This window comes from Petaurus breviceps, unplaced genomic scaffold, assembly GCF_028583685.1.
Source record: "Petaurus breviceps papuanus isolate PSGF00001 unplaced genomic scaffold, PetGlider_PUasm1.0 126, whole genome shotgun sequence".
Lineage (NCBI taxonomy): Eukaryota > Metazoa > Chordata > Mammalia > Diprotodontia > Petauridae > Petaurus > Petaurus breviceps.
Window position 1 is genome coordinate 53,300,251 of NW_027185655.1, and position 16,862 is coordinate 53,317,112.

General features: G+C 37.9%; 1 protein-coding gene across 7 annotated transcripts in view; it reads left to right on the forward strand.

Moving 5' to 3' along the window:
* Positions 1-14,285, forward strand: part of SORBS2 (sorbin and SH3 domain containing 2) — a 276,947-nt gene extending 262,662 nt beyond the window's left edge. For all 7 annotated transcript variants that reach the window (XM_069095777.1, XM_069095723.1, XM_069095743.1 and 4 more), the window contains 3 exons: positions 3,513-3,562; positions 8,833-8,939; positions 11,865-14,285. In XM_069095777.1, the coding sequence (XP_068951878.1) occupies positions 3,513-3,562; positions 8,833-8,939; positions 11,865-11,926 (219 nt within the window). In that variant the 3' untranslated portion in view covers positions 11,927-14,285. The remainder of the gene's footprint in view (positions 1-3,512; positions 3,563-8,832; positions 8,940-11,864) is intronic.
* Positions 14,286-16,862: the final 2,577 nt, after the last annotated feature.

The window sequence follows — 16,862 nt, forward strand, 5'->3', positions numbered from 1 at the left end:
CTGAATGCATCTTCATCCAAGTCACTAATAACAACATTGAGCAGAACAGAACATCCAAATCACTAATAACAACACTGAACAGAACAAACATTCCACACACATCTTCATCCAAGTCACTAATATCAACATTGAACAGAACCAAAGACAAAGCATGGTGGTACTTCATTAGATCTTTCTCTAGGATGACATCTATCTATTTGTCTCTGTGTACTGGGTCTAAAACCAAATCTGCCAAAATGCACTCTTAATGTCCACATCCCTCCATTTCATCTACAAGGATAACATAAGAAACTTTATTAGGCATTTTGCCAAGCTACAAGTACATGGCATCTAACTTTCCACTTACCTAGTTTCATAATGAACTCATGTGGTTAGTATGATGTAACATTCTTAATAGCCCATGTAGCACTGTGCACTTTCAGAGATTCCTCACAGCAGTTCAGCTATCATGTCTACAGATTCCTTTGCGACCCCAGAATATGAATTATCCAGAACTTAAGAGTGGCAGATGACTAAGTTTTGAACCTGGATAACTGGGAAAAGAATGGATTTTTTTTAAATGGAGGAGTTAGAGCAGGAGCAACTTGGAGGGGGGTGATAGGAGAGAAATATGATTTAAGTTTGGGACAATTTCAGTTTGAGATGCTGTCTGGACAACTAAGTGGAGAGGTAGACAGTGGGAAACTGGAGGCAAAGACACATAGATTTTCCTTTGAAAGATGTTCAAAGATACTTCCATCAAAGATTCCATCAATTCTGACCTATGTAAGCAAATGAATCCAGTAGCACACAGACAATAGAAGAAAAAAAGAATTCTTTAAGCAGCATGGAAGGATTAAAGTTCGTTGTTGTTATTTTAATGAACAGGGAAAGACATAAAGCCCAGGCTTAAACCTCAAGGAAGCCCTTAAAATACAGTGAGGACACATGCTTATAACAGAAAGGAATGGGTTTTCATATGCTAGAATAAAAAATAATGACTTTAGAACCAAAGGGGAGAGACAATAAATAAACCTGAGTCTCCAAGTGAGATAAATTAAAAGAATTAAAAGATGAATTAAAGTAGTAGAATTGTAGTGATTAGTAATTACAGTATAGCTATAAAATGGAAATTATGAAAAATTATTCCTCTTTCCCTTCCCTCTCTACTGGGTTGCTTCTGCTGGTTGGCAATTTGATCTTATAACTTTAGTTTCATTTGAACTAGAGATTAAGGGAATAAACTAAAAATAAGATAGTTTCCTTCCTGCTCAATTTAGAAATTGTACATTATGGTGAACATTATATTTTTTATCGGGTGAAATTTTGTGGGTGATTAGGTACTTTTGTTCTGAAAGGAAGATGCAAATTTTATATCATTTTTAAATAAAAATCAATGACTTGTACATATATATGTATGTATTACAATGTTATGTTTGTGTATAATTGAGGCAAAAGAAAATATATTGAATTTACTCTATTAAATCTGACTAAGGACCTAGAACTTGTGTTTCAATACATGCTGGTAGTTGCCAGTCAGAATAATTTGACCTTAACAATGATGATCATATTTTTCATAACATTAATCATTATGTGATATTGCTAGTGTAACATTGGTTTGTAGTAGCACAATGGAGGATAGTGGTAAGTTATATCTTTAATTTCCTGCCTTTAAGATAGATGATTTGTGCATTGAACTCTTCTGTTCCGTAGCTCCTCTTTGGTTTGCTTCATAGGCAGACAGTGGAGCAAAAAAAAATTTCTAATAATCAGACCATCTAGGACACTTATGCTGTTTGGGGTTCAAAACTTCAAGTCATACTATTGTAAGGACACTGTTCAATTACCTTAAGAGAGGCATTCTCCACAACTCAGCCCATTCAGAGCTGGGACTTGTGCTTTTTGCACAGGACAGTATTTGGCTAAATACATTTCAGGGGCTTTTCTATACATCATATGATTTGAATAAAACTCCTCAGAACAGAAGAGCTTTATTATTTACATGTTATATAGAAAGGTATTGTGAAGTCACCTCATTGAGCTAGAAGAAACCACCATAGTTCGTTCTTTCCCTATGTTTTTAATGATAGCTATAATTTATAAAATGCTTTAAAAGGTTTGCAAAATGTATTATACAAAGCATCACATTTTAAATTCCTAACAACCCTGGGAGGTAAGTATTATAATTATGCCTATTTTATAGATGAAGAAACTGAGGAGAGAGGTTAGGTGATTTGCCCAGGGTCACATAGCTAGTAAGTGTTTGAGGAACAATTTGGACTTAGGTGTTCCTGACTCCTAGTCCAGAACTCTAACTACTTCACCAACAAGATGCCTACCTACTTTCATACATACTGTGCCCTAAACCAAATTGGACCAGTGGGTGATGAAGACTTTCAGGGAAAGATCTGAACAGCCTATCAGTCATGTACTCTAAGTGTCTTACAAACCTGACTATATCTTTCTTTATGTTTAAGTTCATTTAGCTAATTACTATAGTCCAGTGGTCATGAAAGATTAGTATTCAGTAAGCTACCATGCATACTTGGAGAAAAATTTATATTTACTACATACCTGTCTCATGTAGCTTTAGGGTGCATTTAAAATGTATTATGAATGATTGTAATGCAGCATTTTTCTTAGAAGATATATTTAGATCATTCAGTGAATACAAATTAACATACAGCTTACCTATTTATAAAAAGTACTATTTATTTTCCATTAGATGAAGCAATTATGTAGTGATTTAGGATGCTAAGGCTTATCATTTCCAATATTATAAGTATCTATTACAGATACTGGTCTTGATGCTTAGTTTAAAAAGAAAGGAAACTCTTTTGAGGGTTCAGTGCACTGGAAATATCTACCAGTATTTCTCTAATAAGGTAAAATGTTACGTGTTACCTGGATCTTGTTTGTTCCAGTCTATTTAAAGTCGTCTGTTTTCCCTTTAAAATCTGCATGGTGTTCTCCTCACCTTGAGAAGGGACAGTGTTAATCCAATTGTAGCATGGGGTGCCTGCCCAGTTGATATTTTCATGTGTACTGTACATGAGAATGTTGTCCGTGCAGGAAAAACATAATGAATGAATGTGGCTCCTCTGCTGTCAGAATTAAATGTGATTTATTTTTTGCTTGTTTGAGAATATACGGGAGACTTAAGAATGTATGCTGTTGTCCATCCTGTCCCATTCAAGTGGTACAGTGTCTGCGTCTTTGCAATATTCCTGGCCTTTGAAAAATCAATGGGACTAAACTGTGATCTTTCTTTAAAATGTGAAGAGTCTAGATTGTAGACGTGTTCCAAGAATTTTGGACATGGATTGTTTGGGTTTAATTTTGACAATTCCCTTCAAAATATTCCAATTCTTAATCCTGCAACAGTCCTATTGTTTGCTTTTTCTTTCCTCTTGGTTTTTTACAACAGGAAATATTAAATGTCGAGAAAAAAATACCATGCCATTATCCAAACTTTTACTTAGTAACAGTACTATACTTTTTTTTTTTTTACGTTGAAAATCATTTCATTACAGCCACAGCGCCCTGGGTTTACTCATGAAAACATACAAGGTGGGGGGGAACCGTAAGTATCTTTCTTCTCTTCTGAATTCAAGAATAACCCTAACCCTAGCAAAAAAAAGGAAGGAGCAGCCTGGGGGGTTCAAATACAAAATCTGTGTGGCCAGAAAGGAAGATGGTAAATCTCTTTAAGGGAAAGAGTTCCAAATAAGCAGCCTAATTTGATTCTGTTTCCCCCGCTGAAGACAACATCCCGTCCCTTTCATGTTACGGATGCCTAGATGAAGAGTTCCTTCTCTTCGCTTTAGGACTGAAATAGGCTCCTCCTTGGGGTTTATGAGTCGGTTTTCCTTCCTCCATATGGGCAACGTAGGTCCCAGTGAGTATAGGTTTCACTGTAATGCTGGCACCTTCACTTGTATTTACTGGGAGAGCAGGTGAGTGAGAAGAGCCCACCAGGAGAACTTGGCACCACTCTAACTTGTGTTTCCAGAAGGGCCCTTTCCAAATGGCAGCCTTTCATAAATCACTGTTACCCAAGCACGTCTACTTCCTTTCTTAGCCCTAGAAATGCTCCCCTCCACATCCACCACAGTGATCTGTCCTTGTCTTGCCGTTGGACTCTGATGACCCTGGAGGAGACAGTGAGGCTGATGACTTTGCACAGTTTTGCCTCACTTAAATCCAGTCTACTTTCAAGTCAAGACACCACCCACATGATGGCATCTTCAAGAACAATAAATAAACAAGTGATCTATCCCATTTACCTTTATGAAGCAATGACTGATTAACCTGTAGTTGCCAGAGTCTCTCTAAGAGTCCTTCCACCTTATTTCCACTCCCTGCTTTTTTTTCTTCATTCAATAAGCATTAATTGAGCACCTGCTGCTCGCAATGCACTGTGCCTTTAAGGTACAAAGAAAATTAATAGTCTCTACACTCAAGAAACTTATATTACACTGGGGGCGGGGGCAAGGAGAAATACATGTACACAAATAAAAAATAAAAAATTCCATGGAGCAAAAGAACACTAACAACTCAGAGAATCAGAAAGGCTTCCTGTAGGAGAGGGTACCAAAGAGACATTAACCCCCTTTCATCCAGATGCTGGGGAATTATTAGTTAAGATGCTAAAGCTTCTTCTGTAGTGTCAACTGTGATATTCTCAATAAGTCTCAAGCCTTCTGACCACTGTCCTCTCCTTGGGTCATAGTCCCCTTGCCCCCAGGAAGTAGCAACTGGTTAAGCCATTTTTATGAATCATGAGATCATTCATCTAGAACTGAGAGGGACCTTTAAGCTGGCCTGGTCCAACACCCTCATTTAATAGATGAGGAAACCAAGGTCCAGAGAGGTTAAGTCACATGAGTGCCAAATAACAGAGGTAGGATCCTGTGATACCAAGTTCAAGGTCAGTGCTGTTTCCATTTTCCACATTGCCTTTCTCTGATTTGGCTGTTCATTTCCCTACTCACCCCTTTCTCTGATTTGGCTCTTCATTTCCCTACCTCACACCTAACTAGAGTCCATAGACTAGCAAACCTGCTCTCAGCTTAGAATAGCCTCAGAGGCTAGTAAGAGGAAAAAGTTGGTAGGAAAACCCATAAGCCCTTGCAAGTGAAGGTAATGAATGTAATTTTTGCTGAATTTGAAAACTAAGTACATTTTCTAATTTCCATTTTCAAGTTCCTATTGGGCTATTTGCAAATAATTTCAAGGGGTCGCCAAACTGAAAATAATAAATTTGTAATACTCTTAGGAACATAAATGTTTTAGCCCATTCCCCATGCTTTACTGGTAGCTGCTTTTAAGTAGTAAGGAATATTAGACATTGTTTTCTGTGGATACAGAATTTAATTGACTTTCTGACCACTTACTTAAGCCATGCTTTTGGTGATCAGATTTGGCATTCTGTATTTATGGAATTACAGAGCCCACAGATGGGTATTTTTGTATTTAGGAAATGGTATTCGGGACTTAATTAAAACATTCTTTGTTTAAAAAAAATACCACCCAGTTACATTCCATGAAATATGGGTGGAGAAGCTTGGCTTCATTTAGACCCTTAACAAGTCTTGTGAAAAGCTAGATTCTGAGTCTTAAAAGGTTCAAGAATAATTCAGTTTTGCCTTTTCTTGGAACAAGGGCAATTTTCCACTAAAAGAAAAATGTCCTTTTAAGGCATCCTGCTTCCACCACCACTCATTCTTGTTTCCTCCAATACATCTTACAGAACAGTCCTGAATCCCTGACACAGGGAATGCATCCCTTCTAAAGTGACTCAATTTAAACACTAATTGGAGTAGGAAGCTCCTGGGAAGATGCATTGATTCTTTTCTCATATACCCAGATAATGAAACAAGTGAAAGCAGGACAGTCTAAGTAAACACATACACAGACATCATCCTATGCCCAAGTTTCACACCTGCAAACTGGTCTTTGATAATAATATAACAGTCTTGGGAGCCTCCAAGCATCTGGGTTTTAAAGCCTTGGACCAATCACAGTCTTTCATTCTGAAAAATCAGTGATTGACCCAGAGAGAGGCAACACAATTCCAAGTACTTTGGAAAGTTATACAACAGTTTCAGATTTATGACCTAGTAACATTCTGCTTCCACCAAAGAGATTATTATTACATGAGATTATATATTATTATATGAGATTATACAACGACAAAACATATTCCAATACTGTTAGAGTAAGGTCACTTCCTAAGGCAGAGAGCATTATTCAGAATCCTGAGCATTTCTTTATCCAAAGTATTTTCATCTTCAGCTCTTACTGTCTGCTAGAAATATCATGAAATATCCAAAGGAGTTTGTGACAAAAAAAAATTAAAAACCTGTTTAGACCTCCTGACTTCTTTTAACAGATTTCTTTAACAGATGAGGAAACGTAGGCCCAAAAGTATGATTTACCCAGTATTGCATAACTAGTATTTAGCAGAACCAGGATGTGAACCAGGTCTTCTAGCTCCAAATCCAGCCCACTAATTACCTCCCTTGTGCCATCTCCCCATCCACAGGCAGCTAGTACCTTCACATTCTTCCCCCTTTTCCTATACTGAAAATCTGCTCTTAATAACACTCTAATGAAATAGTTTGCAATAAGGTATAAATGAACAATGAGGCTTTAATGTTGTTCCCCTCCTCATTATATTTGCACTTTAATAGGGGACTGAACAAACCAAAGGAATCCCTCTCCAATGGTGGTATTTTAGGCATTAGGAGCAAAGCAGAGAACATAGTTGGAGGGAAGAGGAAGGCAAGAAGCCTTCTTGGAGTTCCTTTCAAACATACTATATAGGGGGTAGTCTATTCCATCTATTTGTAAGTCTGGCCTCTTGGTCCTATCTAAGTCATTAGCAGTCCATACTTCTGTCTAGGGAAGATTCAGTGAGTGTTGTACCACTAGAATAGATAATATCAAACACATGTGAGAAAAAATCAATACATCAGTGACCTAAATACAAACTCTTATGTTTTGGTCCTGAAGCTCAAAGACACTTTTCCCTTATTTTGCCAGAATTTGATTTTCCTACTTGAAGAACAATTAAAATAAATTATTTAATTATGCAATTTTATATGCACACATATAATTACATATAATTAATCATTTATTTTCCCATTCCCAAACCATGTTCATCATTGTCGGTATCACTTGTGTCCATTTCCTCAATGCCACACAATCCCCACATTTCCAGGGCTCCCCCAATGTGGCCCTTATTCTTAATCTACCATTAATTGAGTGACTACAAGTAGCAAAGTCTTGTGGAAATGCAGGGGAGGGACAAGAACACTGGCCTGGAGAGACCAGATTTCTAGACTCCCCCCTGCCACTTACTAACTGTAAAATCTTGGACAAATCTCCTGTCCCTCTGGACCTGAGTTTCCTTATCTACAGAATTAAGGAGCTGAAACAGGTACCTTCTAAGGTCCCTCCAAGGTCTAAATCTGTGATCTGCTGATTCTTCTAGCTGAATGACAATTTTTGAGAATTAAACGGCATCCTTTTTTTTTTCATTCTCCTGGGGAGGATATATTTTAGATATATAAATTGGCTTTCAGAGCCTTCGATTGTCAGATGGACACTTTCATGTTAATTATGTACCAGTTCCTCCCTGGCTACCTCAGATACTGTATTTTTGTTTTTTAAGATGTCATTGTTCATCTTGTTTATCAGTAACTTCTGTAAGATGGGTGGTACTAGACCCCCCCCCAAATCTCTTTATAACTCCTTCATCAATACTTCCAATATAGCTTCTCATAAAATGTGGGGGGCTGGGGAATGGTAATGTTCAATTAATTATTTTTTATATGAAGGAATTGTTCAAGAGTGTGAAAGTTTGGGGTGGAGGAGGAACAAATCTTTATAATTCTCATCTAACATGTAGCTGTAAAACTATTTGGGATTAGATTAATCAATGAACATTCCAAATCCATTGTTTTCCATTGTTTCATCCTGGTCTGTGATCCATACATAAACCAGCATAAAATGTACTACATCAAATATGAGATGTTTTTCCCCCACTGAGATTGGTCTACCAATTCTAGTTGGCAATAGAGTTATGAAAATAAAATACTTTCATGGTTGCATGATTTCAGTAGTGTGGACCTTACCTCCCTGCCAGTATGTTGCAACCCCTCCATTCCTACGCAGGTCTTATTTGGGTCGTTGCATAAATACAATTAGAGGGGCCACCCAATGTGCTGAAGGACTTCTTTTTGGCAGCGCGTGTGTATGTTTATGTGTTTTTAATAGATAAATGCAGATGCAATGAAAATAAGTGGGCTTGAAAAAAAAAGATAGATCCCCTTTTTGGAAGAGTGACACTCTTCCAGATTCCCACATAGGTACTCAAGAGTTAGGTTTCTCTTAATGAAAAAATTGTATTTTGAAAGCTAAATTGGTTCTTTCAAAATTTATAAGCCACAGATGTTATTCCCTAAGAGCCTTTCTTGTTTTCTGTGGGTGAATCCTGATAGCACCATTTATATTTCATTTATTTCTGTTATCTAAGCTGTGTGAGATAGAAAATTCATCAAGCGGCTGAAACAAGTACCTGCCTTTAAATTTCAAAAATACTTAAATCAGAATGCCCTTCATATTGTAAATTGTGTAATGTAATCATAGCTCCAGCCCAGTAGCCTAAGGGGGAATTCTGCCTTTTTCCTCTCCATAATAACTAAAATTTCACACTCCTTAGCTTGATATTTTTAGTTGGAATGACATTTTTTTCCAACCAAAATCAGTTTCGCCTCCTCCTCTAGGTTAGTAAAGGTACAAAGAACTTCTGTTTAAACACCCGCATTTGTATTTGTCCTGTTTAAGGTTTCAGGCTCTGTATAACTATACTCCTAGGAATGAAGATGAGTTGGAGCTCAGGGAGAGCGATGTCATTGATGTGATGGAGAAGTGTGATGATGGATGGTTTGTGGGTATGTGTCCAGCTCTTTTCACATACATTTTGCTTGCACACTTTTTTGCATATTTTGTTGTTTTCTAGTGGATGATAAATCATGCTTTCTTTGACTTCATAAATTCCTTGACCTCTTAAATATATATGCAGATGCACTATGTAATTCTGAGGAAATCTCCCTTAAAAAAAAAACAAACACAAAAAGTGGCCCAGTTCAATTCCAAGTCAATGGTGGCTTCACAATCTAGTAGAAGGTCAACCAGTGAAGTCCTGAGATTTCTCTTATTATCTAAAATATGGGGGGGGGGGGGGGGGGGGGGGGGAGAGAGAGAGAAAGACAGAGAGAGAGAGAGAGAGAGAGAGAAACCCATTTCCCCACAATTAGACCTTTCTAAAAGTAGAGTCAGCAGCTTGGAAATAATGGTTCCCTACTGACGTCAAGTAGAGGTTGGAGGATCATTTGTCAGGAATGGATAATCTTGTTACCTATCTATATCTTCAGATATTCTCCAGAATCCTCTGCCCAGACTCTGTAGGCTTGGAGAGCTGTGTAGTTTTTCCATCTTTCCTAATTCAGCTCCCATCCCAGTGCTCAGAGATGACATTGCCTGTATCCTGTATCTTATTACATCTATACCACAGTGAAGGTGTTTAGTAAATGCTTAAAATAATCACTGAAGACCAGGTAGGCAGCTCACACCTGTCGTCTCCACCGTTGCGGCAGTGGCTGAGGCTGGCTAATTACTTGAGCTCAGAAGTACTGAGCTTCACTAGGTCTACAGCTCAGGTATGGGTTGAGTTGGACAAACCCAGAAGTTCTAAATCTGGAGTCCATGAACATTTTTTTTATTTGACAATTGGATTTTTTAAATCCTATGTATTTTATGCATGTAAAAGCATTATTATGAAGAATCTATAGACTTTTCTACAGTGCTAGCAGAGGCCATGACACAAATAAAAGGTAGCTACCTCCTGGATTAGGTCCCTTCCAATAAGATTTTGTGAATAGGATAAATGTCTGATTCAGAAATGAGTCTCTGGTGATTATTAGTGATAGGATGTGGAGACATGGGTGTAACTGGGAAGCAGAATGTATGAAAGCCCAGTTAACCCTTTCAGATAGATTTTTTTTCTTTTGAGACTAGTCCTCTATCTCACCCAGGCTGAAGGTATAGCAGCCAAACATGATCCTATCCCAATACTGGTCTACTCAGGAGATTTGAAGCTGCTTAGAGCAGCGTGGTGGCCCTCAAGGGCTCACCATATTGGTGCCAGATTTAGTACAGGCATCCAATCAACTTTATTCCCTACTGAAGCTCAGAATTTCTGAACTCAAGTAATTAGTAGAGACTACAGTACATATGCTACCAAACCTGGTCTCTAGCAATTATTTTAAAGCATTTACTAAACCCCTTCACTGTGGTACAGATGTAATAAGATATAGGCGATGTCATCCTTAAGCACTGGGATGGGAGTCAAATTAGAAAAGACAGAAAAACTACTCAACTTTCTAAGTCTAGAAAGGAGAGTCTGGAAAGAGGATACTGGAGAATACCTGAAGGCAGAGATAGGCAACAAGATTGTACTTAGGAAAACAAAACAACATAGTGTTATGGAAAGAGAATTAAATTATTCTAACTTCCTCTTTCCCTCCTTTACCCACAGCCCTTCCCCACTACCATCTTTCTGATCTGTCCTTTGCCTCCACTTCTTATCATGAGCCTTATAAGTAGTGCAACTATTATTATCCCCATTTTATAAATGGGGGACAAAAAAGCAATTTGACAGATCTAGGAAGTGGGAGAGCCAGGTCTTTTATCCAGCTCTTTTGACTGCCAACTTAAGTGTCTATTACTTGACACTGTTCCTCTGTAACTAAGAGGCCATGATTGCAGCCTTCACTGACTACTTCTGATCATAGTTTCGGTGCAACCAGGCAGGGCAAATAAATTAAAAAGAGGTTAGTTACATGGTAGTAGCAAAATTGGGACAGCAATCTCAGATGAGTAACTAAGAAAAGCATACTTTCTTTTAATGAACTTGCTCATACTTATTTGTGTTGGAAATTCTAAATTACTTATTGCATCTGCTATTTTTAAAAGGTTCTTTGATAGTATGTTCTTGAGGCCAAATGCATTGATGAGTACCCTTTTAGCATTCAGTTTAAATATTGCATGGAAATATTTTTAATAACTTGGAAATTATACCTGCTGGTAATGACTTTTCTCCCCAACCCCCATATAGTTCATTTCTTCTCATTTATATGATGACTTTGTGTAGTCTGTTGAAATTAATCTATTTTGTTAAGAGTTTGAGCAAATGAGATTTTTAATGAAGGATATGACCTTCAGAAAACTGAATAAAGGGACAAAAGTATTTATTTGAATACTAATGATGTACCTGATATTCCTGTTACTTTTAAGTTAAAGAAGGAAAGTTACCTTCTTCCCTACATAACCAAGCATTACCTCTTAAATCTCCCAGGTGTAGACCACCCCTCTGCAAGCTTCACACATCATTTGGAAAATTATACTGGAAGATATAGCTTTAAGAAATACCTCCATTGCTTCTTCCATTTTCCAGACAATAAGGAAATGCCATTCCACTCTACTGTTCAAGGCCAACCTCATACCTGCAATCTAATTACAGCTCACTTGGATGTAGAATCGGAGTGATTACCAAATCATTATGTTTCCAATTAGTGAAATTCAATAGTAATATAGCATAGTCACTTGGCTCAGTCCTTCACATTAAGTAACACAGAGAACCTACTTACTGTGTTGTTTTTTAGCCTTAAAATAGATTTTCCCTCCCTCCTCTTCAAAGCCTCTGGTGTTTGTATCACCGGCAAGACTTTGGATGTGGGAACTCTGCTTCAAGGTCCCATGCATGTGGTGATGGTTCATTGTTATGCCCCCTTTCATTTCTTGCTTCTTACTTTCAGGAACCTCAAGAAGAACCAAATTCTTTGGTACTTTCCCCGGAAACTATGTCAAGAGGCTGTGAATTCTTTTCTCTACTTATTTATGCCGCATTTCAGCAACACATCCACATAAAATTCCTTGGAAAACATGCTCCCCAGGCCTTCTGTTTTCATGCCTCACACACAGAAGGCTCTAGGCATCACCATTACCATCCATCCACACAGTGCAGTTGTTACAGCCGCCATGACACCTTTGGGAGAAGAGGCTGGAGGGTGTTGCTGTAACTCTGCTTACTCCTGTTACCTGCTTTAAACGTTTACAGTTTGAAACCCAAAAACAGAACCTGGAGCTGTATTACACTTAGAAACAAAATGGATGAAATCTAGGGGACCAAAAGAGCAGCATCTCATAGAGAGAGGCTTTTCTGGTCCTCTAATCAAAGGCTCTAGGAGATAAGCTTCTTAGGCCTCCCTTGAGGCAGCTGAAAGATAGCATTTCCTTAGGACAAGCTGACATTTCCACCTCTTTAGTTTGGCAGGATATATTACTTTCACTTGGCTTCATCACAAGTTTGCCTCTTGTTCTAGTTGAAGATATGTTTTAACTCTAACCCAGTGATTGTTTGCCTGCGTTTACTGGTCATAACACGCACAGCGACTGTAAAATCCCCAGGAAGAGTAGGAACCGTCACTTGGACAAGTACGATTTTATTATCGAATCTGAGTTTTCCAATAGCAGTGTTTTCCTGCAGGGTTGGGGAATTTGGCTTTTCGTTGGTTTGGGTTTTCTTTTTTTAACTTTTTAAAAGTGTAAATGGTAAGAACATTTACAACTTCAGTAATAACCATGAAAAAAGAAGAGGTAAAAAGATGGACAGAAAAAAGCTGCATTTTAAAGATGCATTGCTATTTAATATTTAAAAATGTAATAATCAGCAACATGAACTATGAGATGTTAGTGTTTTATTTATCAGATAAATTTTAAATAAAAGCAGTGTTAGTGCAAGGATTCATTTGAACATAGACCCTTGAACAAGATGCTCACAGCAGGCATTTTCAAGAGCTATGTCCTGGTTTTATTTTTATTATATTGCATATGTGTATGCACATATACATGCATGATTGTATATGAACATACAATACATATGCATATGTTGCACATTTATGGAACTGTTAGACTCCCAAGGCACGCATTATTTTATAAAAATAAATATATATTATATATATAGCACTTCAGAAACATCAGAAGTATTAATCCTGGTTTTTGCTTTGCTTTTTTTTTTCCTTTAAAGAACAAAAGCAATTATTTGAATGCGCCACTTATTTCATTTCTGCAAAAGTTCAAGTCCAAGTAGTGTCTGTATTAGAAGACAGGAGTATGTTAAGCCTGAGTCTCCCAGTGTGTGTATTTGTGTAAATTCTTTCCTAAGCATAAATTGGGCACCTTGGGAGTCCCAAGTCTTGGAATTTATCAGGATGGGGTCCTGGAAAGAACACCGACCTTGTGGTCAGCCCTAGGTTTGGGTCTTGGGTCAATGAAAGGCTTGTTCTAGATCATCTAAATTCCAGTTCCAAAATATGGTGAGCCTAAAGACCACACTAAATGGTAGTTAACTGGTAATCAGAACCCACAAGAACAAATAACAGTGAATTATGCCTCTGTTACACTCACTCAGAGACCTGGCTTCAGAATTCTTATGACTTTATACAAGAGCTGCTCCTATCTGGATTCTTCAGCACCTTATGAATGACAGGCTTTTAATGACTTTTCACCTGTGGTCAGTGGTTGATTTTTTTTTTCCTTCACAATGGACGTAGCCTCTAGAATATTGTACATATGTTGGCCTTTCTTTTTGTACAGAACCATTTAGTTGTTGAGTAACAAATGGAAAAAAAAAGTTCCTTTTCAGTCCTCACCCCATACTTATACTAAATGAAGAAAAATTTTCAACAGGTTTTCCTGGCTCATAGATCATGATGCATACTTTGAGAGTGCAATTCTTTGGCATTTATGCAAAATTTTATAAATTTTTAAAAGTGGTCTTAGCAGCCAAATTGAAATGTATGTATATATCTTTATTACAGAGAAATGTCATTAGATAAAGAAACACCTTTTTGCAGCCTACCCTTCTTACCGCTGCAGTCATGACAAGATTTCTATTGCAAAGGCTTTGGGGCTCACAGCTAGGTCAGCTGCATGCAGCTTTGCTGAGAGATGACTTATAACTACCTTTGATGCCATTTATGATAAAAGACTTCAATATCTGTTGCCTGTAATATTTAAGAAAAATGCTGTTTCTACTCTGTATCTGATTTTAAAAAAGAAGGGGGGGAAATAATTTTTTTCACACCTGGCTTTCAGGTAATTGAATTCTTACAAGCAAAGGTCTGTGTTTTTTTCTTGAATAGACTTCTAATAAATTTTGCTTGGAGTACACTTTAGCTTTTCTTCCTGGTATTTAATGCTATGTTATCTGAAGAAGAACTGTGTATTTGTATCCTCTTTGATCACATAAACTAAAGGAAAATGTGCTTACTTTGGTCTCTTTTGTTGTCGCAAACATGGAGATACACTTTGCCCCAAGCAATTCACCATAAGCATATTTTTTAACTACTCATGAACCTGTATTTACAGCATTTTCTGCTAAAACACCTAGCACATGATACTTTCTTCTGCCACAAAAGTGGGCATCTCAAGGGGCAGCTAGGTGGTGCAGTGAACAGAGCACTGGCCCTGGAATCAGGAGGACCTGAGTTCAAATCCAGCTTCAGACACTTAACACACACACACAAAAACTAGCCATGAGACCTTGGGCAAGTCACTTAACCCCAATTGCCCTCCAAAAAGCAAAAAAAAAAAAAGTGGGCATCTCTATCAAAGGAATAGCTGGATTGAGTGGTTTTACAAGAATTTATGTGCATATTCTCTCCATTATCTTATATATCCTGAAAAGGCTTAATCTAAAAAGCTTTAGAACTATTTGAATACTGGTAGTACCCTTAATAGAGCAGCTAAGTGGCACAGTGGTTAAGGCATTGGGACTGGAGTCAGGAAGGCTCATCTTCCTGAATTTAAATCTGGCCTCAGTTGCTTACTAGCCGTGTGACCCTGGACAAGTTAGTTTCCTTATCTGTAAAAACAAGCTGGAGAAGAGAATGGCAAACCATTCCAGTGTCTTTGCCAAGAAAACCTCAGAAGGGGTCACAAAGAGTCTGACATGACCAAAAAACTACTGAACAACAAAAGTGCCCTTACTGAGTTGTCTTAAATTCCTTGCTATGGATGGATACTCTTTTTCTTATGAGAAAATCATAAGTCTTTCTCCATCCTTTTACCCTGAATATCCCCTTCTTTACCTTACAAAAGTGAAGTGCATCTGAACGAATAAAGGGGTCTAAAAAGTGTTAGACAAGGATGTTGAGCCTGGAAAAGAGAAGACTTTGTGGGTGGTGAGATATGACAGCTGTCTTCGTATCTTAAGAGATGTCATATAGGGGTGGCTAGGTGGCGTGGTTAATAGAGCACCAGCCCAGGAGTCAGGAGGACCTAAGTTCAAATCTGGCCTCAGACACAACACAAAAACTAGCCATGTGACCTTGGGCAACTGCCAACTGCCCTCCAAAAAAGCAAAAAAAAAAATGTCATATAGAAGAGGGATCAGATTTCTTCTCTTTGGTCCTAAAGGTAAGAACTAAGACTAACAGATGGAAGTTACAGAGAGATCATTTCTAATTCAAAATAAGGAAAAGCTCACTAAGAATTAGGACTGTTATGGAAGTGAACAGGCTATATATTTGTATGGTTTCCCAACACATCAGTGGAGGTTGGATGGCCATTTGTCTGAGATGCTGTAGAGGGACTTCATGATTCAGGAATGAATCACACTGTTCCTCTCCTCCAGTTCTAATTCTAGGATTTCTATGGTAAAATATTCACCCCCTGTGTCAAGAAACACATACACACACACACACACACACACATTCCACTTCTGGAAACGCAATCACAAAGACAAATGCCAAACTTTCTTCTGAATGTCGTGTCTTTCTCTTCAGAATTCTTATGACTCTATAAAAGAGCTGTTCATATCTGGATTCTTCAGCACCTTATAAATGACAGGCAGATTCCCTGCAATTTATAATCCTACTGTAATCCATGCACTCTTACACATACCCTTATAACAAAGATACAGAGCTGGAAAGGGCCAAGAGACAATATAGATCAACCCCCTGCTTTTACAGAGAACCAGAGGGAAGACTTACCCAATGCCCATAGCCAGGAACTAGCAAAGCCTAATGTTTAAAGTCAGACCCTCTGACTACAAATCTTACCAATGTACCATGTTCCAACAATAAACCCCAAATGGGTTCATCAAGAGTTGAACACAATTGAAATGACTGAACAACAAAACATAAAATAGCCAAAATTTGTTTGCAAAATACTTTACAGATATTGTCTCATTTAATTCTCATGACAACTATGTAAGGTAGATGCTACTGTTTTCCCTATTTTTCAGATCAAAAAAACTGAGGCAAGCAGCAGTTAAATGACTTCCCTAGAGTCACACAAGTAGTAAGTGTCTAAGTCTTCCCAACTTTAAATCCAACATTCTATCTGTTGTGCCACCCAACTGCTAATTTTCAATGGAACTTCTTCTGTAAGGACCCTATAGAGTCTAAGTCTAGAGATGAAAGGAAGTTGTATAGAGAGTTAGTAATTGGTTCCCATTGCCTTCAAAATGGAGGTGATCCAAAATCATCCAGAAGTCAAGAAAGTTGGACATTAATGTTTAAAGGTAAAGGATATCAGTACATGAAAATAACTTTCTTAAGCACCATTCATCTGTCCATCTCCATAATTATCCAGTTATAAACAGTACCAGCGTGACAGAGGCAGCAGATCACAGTAGGTAAAAGGACAGTCTTGGACTCTGGAAGGCCTGACTTTAAGTCTTATCTTGGACACATACCAGCCATTGTGTGACCCTGACCTTGCCTTGCCCTCAGAAAACTCTAAGACTA